General features: G+C 39.5%; 1 protein-coding gene across 1 annotated transcript; it reads right to left on the bottom strand.

Annotated features, from left to right (window-relative positions):
• Window positions 1–5,937: 5,937 nt before the first annotated feature.
• hoatz (HOATZ cilia and flagella associated protein) lies at window positions 5,938–8,212 on the bottom strand. Its single transcript, XM_069524940.1, has one exon. It carries the CDS (start codon window positions 8,134–8,136, stop codon window positions 7,681–7,683), a length of 456 nt encoding a protein of 151 aa, XP_069381041.1. The 5' UTR covers window positions 8,137–8,212; the 3' UTR covers window positions 5,938–7,680.
• Window positions 8,213–8,512: the final 300 nt, after the last annotated feature.

Here is an 8,512-nt window from a genome sequence, read left to right on the forward strand (position 1 = left end):
ATTTGAGATGAGACCATTGTATATCACCTGCTTTTAAACTGAAGCTCAGGGACGCACCCTGGAAAGCCTGCGTGTCGCTGTGATTTGTGTCCCTCTCCAGTTTATTGGCACTGACTGTTTTTTAGTTCCACTTGTCTTTGTTCTTGTTTTACACAAAAGGTTTTTACAGACTCTGGAGACAGTCTCATAAACATCCTCGGCGCTCTTCTCCAAATGAGCTAATAAAACACTTCAGTGCACTGGTTCATGCAGGTGTGTGTTTATATTAATTGCCTTGTTACTACATACATAGATATGTGGATGTACTGTACAAGTGGGTATTTTTATTAAAAGAGACATATTCAGGTTGATATATTTAATTTGGGTTATAACTGGAAAAGGTTTTCATGCTCTAATGTTCAGAAACCACATCACTTTCTTGATACTATCCATTGCTGCAGCTCCTCTTTTCAGCCACTGTCTGAAATCCTTGGTTTTGGCTCCTGTCAGACTAGCTGCTAGTCACGCATTATACAAATGACATGACAATGGTGTGGAGGTTTGGTCCGGAGTACGACCAAGGTTATTATAGTTTTGAAATTTGAAATTTTCATTCGTTTTTATTTTGAGGAATCGACTAGTTTCAGTTTAGTTTTTATTTAGTTTTAGTTTTAGTTTTTCCAGGTATTAAGAGAAAGCCTTGACTTATAGAAGCTGAAAAAGGATGAAACAATGTGTGACACCAAATATGGTTTATCAAGTCCTTTCATTTCATTCTTTAACCATCACCTGCAGGACAGGCAGTAATCGAGGGAGAAAACGAAACGAAAACGAAGCTGAATTTATCTGCAATTCAGTTTAGTTTTAGTTAGTTTTGCATTGTTCATTGTAGTTTTTATTTAGTTTTCGTTTTTTTTGTAATTGTCGTTTTTATTTTTATTTCAGTTAACAAAATTATTTTTTCATTGCTAGTTTTAGTCTTAGTTTTCGTTAAGTATAATAACCCTGGTGCCGACAAGGTGTTTCAAGAGCTTCAGTGTTTTCTGTGGAGGAAAGGAAGAGAACTTTCCTTCACCACAAACTTTTTAACGTTTACATTCATGACAAACACTGAAAAAACATCATAAGTCTCCTTTAAAGCAAACGTCTGCCTCATGATCCCATTTCCTCATCAAGTGAACCCACTGACAACCCCTTCCCAAAATGTTGGCCCATGAGGTCTGTTTGCCCAACAGTCTGTGCCCCGCAGAGCTGCGAGCGGCTTCTTAACTGGACTATTACTGAGACATTGCATCAGGAAGCCTGTTTGATGTGTTGTGTAACCAGAGAGGAACATGCCAGCTCAAAAACAGACTGAAGATCTTTTGGTTTTCATCAAACAAAAAATCTGACCCCTGTTTTCTTTTCTGTCTGAGTTCTTTTTCATGCTAAAAAGTCAATTTAATTGATTCCAAAACAAGGAGTCAATTAGAAGACCACAATCCCCTCCTTTTAGTCCTTATAGTAAGTATTAAGTTGATGTAGTGGACATTCCCCAGCAGCTTTTAAAGCAGTAACATATTTTTCAAGCCAAGCTGATGTAAAACACTATGAGCTCTTACTGTATTGTGCAATACAAGTTATTATTAGTAGTATTAGTATTATTATTATTATTATTGTTAATGATTGAAAGATTGTTTAAGAAAACAAAATGCATCTAGTATTAACAATCTATGGCTACATGTAGGATGTATATTATGCATTTATTTTATTTTTTGAAATACATAATAGAGAAATGAAATTGCAACATTATAGACTTATCAAGTTTATGTGTTGGACATTTTGATTTGAATGCTTCACTGATCATGTTTATTTTATTATTCACGTGTGAAACACATCTACCTCTAAGACTATTATTATAGTGAACCCCAGGGTTAAATAGTCTGACCATTGAATTCAAATTTAAAGTTTAAAGTTACACAAATTCTCACAGTTCAAGAGCAGTAATTCACTATGCAGGTTGAGTCAATGCAATACCTCCGCAGCTTACTCCAAATATTGTACAAATGCCAACGTTTCTAAGAGTTCTCTCTGAACGTATTAAATATTTATCATCATAAGTAACAGAAACTTTTCTGGATGCTTCCACTGGTTTATTCATCATGCTCCAAGATGCTGTTGTTGCCTTCTCTATCTCTGTATCTACAATTGCTCCTCACTTCAACCCTTGCAAACTTGCTGTTCCACCAAATGTGTAGCGTGGGAACGTCACCACAGACACCAGATTATGAGGAAACACACTCTGCTCATATTCAGGTTGATCATTTTAATTTTAATGACTTGAAAAAGTTTTCTATGTTCAGAAAACAGACCACTGTCCTCATACTGTCCATTGCTACAGCTCCATTCTTAAGACCACGCTCCCGATGAATCCAAGTCTGCTCTGATTGGCCAGCTCTGTTGTGAGTGGTCAATCGCTTTCAATGCCTGTAGGAAATCTTGCTTTACCTGACTTTGTTAGGAGGCTTGTAAGACTAGCCACTAAGTGTGCCTTATATAAATGTGGTGCATTGCGATAACACATGACATCATGATGATGGGGAGGTTTGGCCCGGACGACTGACGAGGTATTTCAAGAGCGTCAGTGTTTCCTGTGGGGGAGAGGAGCTCCCTTTATCACAGGTTTTTAACTCACCTAAAACTTGGTGTAATAATAATAGAGTCATATCATATCTTTTCCTTAATAAGATTTCTTATAACAGATTTAATGTGCAGTGTGACTGTTCCATCTGATGATGGTGGATTAGGGGCTGGTGTGAAATAAACTCTCGATCTCCCTCACTGATCACTGGAGCGTATGTATGGATGTGTTACTCAGTGCCTCCATGTGACTTCTGTTGCGATGACTGTGCATCATTAGCTCAGTTAACAGCAGATGTGTTGATTGATGTCAGAAACCTGTGACACAGGCAGGTGATTGTGAAAGAAAAGAAAATCAATGCTGTCCAGTTTTAACTTGATTGAATGATGGTGATCAGAGGTAATGGATGAAACAGAGGTTCATCAAGCTACTTTTAATCAACTCACTCTCACCCCGCAGGACACACAGAGAATGATAAAGAGCAGGACACAGGAAAATAAGCCTGTTGGTCACAACAAGACCTAATTCTCAAACTATCAGCACAACATTGCAGCTGTAATTGAAATGGATGGAAGGTGCCATTTGTGCGTTAGTGTGTTTGTAGTCACAATTGGAAACTGCACATTAAATCTCTTTCTGTCAGCTGACATTAAGAGAAGGAAATCACCTTTACGCTGATTTTGTTTTTATGTCTTCTTTTACTGACGACATCCAGAGACAGGACACGTTATGTTTTCCAGGTTGTCCATTCAGTCCTATTCGTGTGAAATATCTCATTCTGGCCTCTTGAACATGTTATTTTAAGAACTCTTTGAGTGAATAAGTTATAATTTGGAAGCAGTGACCAGACAACGCTGCAATTAAACACAGAAGACTGACATTTATTAGTATTTATACAGGTGTAATTAAAAAAAACAGTTCCACAACCCACTTTGCTTTAGTAAATAGAATAACTCTGTACACCAGGAGACTTTAGCTTGGTTGTACTCTGTGCCATGTTTTGATTTTCTGACAGCACTAAAACATAAAATAAACTCTCGTGCACAACAGATGTATTACAAAAATCGAAGTATTTCAGCAGCCTCCAGAAAAGTGTTTAACGTGGAGAGCTCCCTCTGCTACAGACTTTGGGATTTTGAGCCATGCACACCAAATACCTTCATAAAAAAACTTATACAACCAACTAGAGGACTGGGAAAGACTGAAAAAGCATAACAGGTCTCCTTTAAGTTGCATTACATGTCATTTGGCTGACGCTTTTATCCAAAGCGAATTCCAATTAGTGCATTCAACATCTATGAGGGACCATTTGGGGTTCATCTTGCCCAAGGACACTTTGGCATGGGCTGGGATTCAAGCTGCCGACTTTCTGGTTGGAGGACAACCACTCTTCCCCCTCAGCCACAGCCAACCACTTTGTCACAAAGTCATGTGGGGAAATATAGAAACACACATACACACAGTGGCTTCTATTTCAATAACAACATTTGACACAAAATGTAGGAACTTGCTAAATCTCTGTGTCTTGCTTGTCCATTTTTTGTTTGAACAGGAAGCTTGATAGAGAAGAGGAGACACCACTGGACTTTAAAAGAGATGCTGCAGCTGAACATTTCATCAGATGAGCTCTGTATCAGGTCGTAAGATCTCCTGAGGCTCTGCGGGAAATGTCAGTTAAATATCAGGAGCGTCACTTCCCACTGACCATAATACTCCCTCAGAGCTGCATCTCTCACATGAGCAGTGGTGAAGTGCAGCAAAGTGAGCTGGCAACAGCTGGTGCACAGATCTTACAGCGACTTGTTTCCACTGCTGAGAAAAGAAGAGAGCAGGGATGAGAGATATCAGACACCAACACCACAGCCCGAGAGCGTCAGGATGTTACGGTGAGGTATCAGTGTGACGACGGTCAGGGTTTAACACAGGAGCAAACAGACACATTCTGTTTCTTACCTTTTTGTTTGTGAAGTTGTTTTTTTACCATCTTTGCTTTCGAGTAGTACCTCAACACACACTAATACCTCAACACACACTAATACCTGAACACACACTAGTACCTCAACACACACTAGTACCTCAACACACACTAGTACCTCAACACACATGCACACACACACAAAGGTTGCTTTATATCAAGCCCATATTTGAGCTTCTACTGACACCTTCTGGCAAATGCTCATCATGGCATCAACCTCTAAACAAACTGGGCATATTAAAACCTGGTCCCCTATGTTTTAAAGGTACGGGGGTAGAATTTAGTGATATCTAGTGTTGAAGTTGCATGTTGCAGCTGAACACCCCTCACCTCACCCTTTCCTTCCAAACATGAAAAAGTACCAGAGGTAGCTTCAGTTGTCATAAAAACTCAAAAGGTGTTTAGTTTGTCCAGTCTGGACTAATGTAAAAAACATGGCGGCCTCTGTAGAGAGGACCCCTCAATGTAAATATAAAGTATTTAAATATAAAGGGTCTTTTCTGGGGTAGAGAAAACTACAATTCATACAATTTAGATGAAACGAACTAGTGAAAACATCATGAGGATTATTCTACATTAAATGTCTGCCAATAGTTCCCTTTCATCTAAATCTTACACACTTGACCTTAAGTATCTAGTGCATAAGTGTCTTAATAAATCATATTGGTTGTGATGCATAGATATTGCATATATTTGTTCCACAGAGGATACTGATTGACATGAATTATGTGCAGACATTTTTAAAAAAAATTTTGTGTGGCAACCCCCACTGTTGAAACTGCCACAACCAAAGGCCTGCAAAACATGAGCCCGTGAGCAAGGTTTGTGCTTCAAGTGACTGTTTCATTTCTTGTTTAAAAGAAGAAAGATACAAGTTTGAAACTCAAATAGTGTTCCCTCCCCCTCTGTTACATAGCTTTAATGGCAACCGTTGGTGTTGTGTCAAAATGTTTAACACTCAACTCTCAAACAATTATGACAGAACCACTGACAATATTTAAAAATGGAGGTAGACTCCAGGTCCAGAAAGTGAAGCCAATGCATAACTGCCTGAAACCTGTATTGTTTCAAATGACCAGCAGGGGGCGATTCACCTGAATTCAAAAGAAGTCAGTTTCCGGGAAATGACGCTACTTCTCACTTGATGTATAAGTAAACATTTTGTTGAGGAGTTTATAGTCTCAATCTCTAGTTTCAAGTCTCCTGCAATACAGCATGATGCTAATTTTGTAATTTGTGATTCCATTTAGAGTCAAATAGATAAAAATGCATTGGGTGCAGGTCGCAGGTGTAGTTGGGCTACAACTAACTGCACCTGCGACCTGCACCCATTGGACGTGCAGTATCCTCGAGCCTAGTTTACCACTCAGATTGAACCTTTCAGGTACTCATAGAGCACTGCATGTTAGTGTGAAGGCACCTCTGTCCTCAAAATACATTCAAATATATGGAGGCACGTGAACTGAGACACATGACCTCTTCTCTTTAGTTGATAACTGACAACAATGGAGCTTTATTGTGCCGCAGAGGATTGAGATCAAGATAACACCAGACTTTTAAACAGAGTGATACATGTTAGTAGAAGAAATTCATTGTTGGTTTGGGCTTTTTCCATTGGATCTGCTGACAGTAAAAATACATTTAGAATATCACCAGACTTACCCTTTAATAAAAAGAAAACAATGAAAAAATGGTGTGCCAGATGTTGCTGAAACAGATGAAAAGTTGCTAAAGGACAGATTTAATAAGTGTGTGTTTTTCTAAGTGATACCAATCTACACTGTACCACAGCTCCTTTCTCAGAACTGCAGCTCTTTTAGTATTTTTCATCAGAACAGACTGAAGCTAAATATCCTGCTGCCTGCTTTAAAACTCTCATTAAATCCGATGCTGTCCACCATCAGTAAAGAAACTTAGTTGATAGTTATTGGAGTCGGCAGACAAGGAGATTGTTGATTCAGAACGCAGTTTGAGGGTGAATTACTCAGATAATCAGGGTTTCTGAGAGGTTAAAGAGCGTTTACGGACAACGGGCTCCTGTGAGCTCTCTGTGCTTTGAAAACTTTATCCAAATTAGCTAAAGTCAACAGTGAGCAGGCCTCTTCTTATCCTATTATGGTTGGGCCTTCTCCACTGGACATTTGGAATTTGAACATCCACCTAAGCTTCACTTCACATCATGTAAGGCTGTTTCAAGCAAACTGCTGTGTACTGACTGTTCGGGAGCCACAGGTCTGCGCTATGCTGTAAGAATTACAGCCAACACCAGAGCTTGTCATATCACGGAAAGGGTCAAGTTGATATGTTTGAATTTTTTTTTTTAAATGAAAGCACATTGTCACCATTAGGAGGGACTTTGTTTCAGGATTAAAAATGGATACCATTGGTTTCATAAAATGACTGCTGGGCCTTGGCGGAGGAATGCACTTCTTGATTTTAAGTTCATTCTCAACATTTTGACTTAATTCTCAACATTGTATCTTAATTTTCAACATTAATGCTTCCTTTGATTTCCCTAAATAATAAATAAAAAAATATCTTGAACATTTAAATTTTATTGTTGACATTTTGACATTCTTCTCAAAATACATAAGGATTTTTTTTTCTTGTCTAATCCTAATCCTCTTCCTTTAGACGTCCTCTCAGGAGAATGTTTGCGCCTTTGAACGTCTCTACAGGTGTGATTGAAAACCCCTGTCCCTGTGTTTTTCCTTACTCTTGTTGAGGGTTAAGGACAGAGGATGTCACACCTTGTGACAAATGGTGATTTGTGAATATGGGCTATACAAATAAAATTTGATTGATTGATTGATTGAGTGAAGAGCATTTACAGCTGTATGCAACATTTACATCGTTGACTGTCCAGACTGAATTGCAACTAAAACAATTGAAATATTCTGTATTATTCTGTATTATTGGACACACTTTGCTTTTATTTTGGATGAAAGTGAGACTTCACATGAGTGACTCTAAGCCACATTGAATCTCCATCACTTCATGAATGAAATACCATTTAAAAGTTGAAAAGTGCTCCTTTAGTTTGTTGTATTTTCTGTTTCAAAGGTCTTTTTAAACATCACCCACACTTGATCGTTGCTCTTCAGTTCTACTGCAGCTGTTTCACCAGCTCTATGTCCACCTCACAGTCTGAACTCTGGTGCACTTTCAGCTCTTTTCCTCCTCCGGGCTTCACCTTCGGTTTAAATGGCTCAGACAGCAGCTCCCTCTGGATCCTCTGCTCCCTCTGCCTCCTCAGCAGAGCCAGGATCTCCCTCCTCTGCTCGGCCATGGCCTCGTACCGCTGCCTCTCCTCCCGTCGCTGCCAGAGAGCCGGGACGCTCAGCGTCTCCGAGGCGGTGGAGGTCCGGGGTCCTGCAGCCGCGCTGCGGCCGCGCTGGGACACCGGCAGCCTCTGTCGGATATCAACCGACAGCAGCCGGGACTCGAGCGGCGGCAGCAGGGACATGGAGCTCCACAGCTGCCGGGCGTGAGACACGTCCTCCGGAGCAGAGCCGTCAAACACCGTGAAGAACCGATCCAAGTCCTCCGGATGAACAGACATGTTTTAGGAGGAAGAAGGAAAGTGCTGTTGTTAGGTGTGGTCACCATAGTAACGAGACTACTACGACAGGCCAACAGAACCCACTGTTACACTTTCCGCAAGTCATTTCAAAATAAAAGTAGACTTAATTGGCTAAGAAGAAAACTGTATGTAATGAAAATATACAGAACAATTTCAACATAATTTCAGTACAAACACTATCACTGAACACTGGTATAAATAGAAAAGAATAATGTACATTACATTTGGATTTTAGGGGCCTATTTACAGGTTCTTATAATTTATAAGAACATATTTTTCACAGGCAAATTAAAAACTTAGGTTCTGTCACTATTAGGGTTTAATATTTAGTAATAATTGTTTTCTGGGAATGAGT

The sequence above is a fragment of the Paralichthys olivaceus genome, chromosome 5 (assembly GCF_024713975.1).
Source record: "Paralichthys olivaceus isolate ysfri-2021 chromosome 5, ASM2471397v2, whole genome shotgun sequence".
NCBI lineage: Eukaryota > Metazoa > Chordata > Actinopteri > Pleuronectiformes > Paralichthyidae > Paralichthys > Paralichthys olivaceus.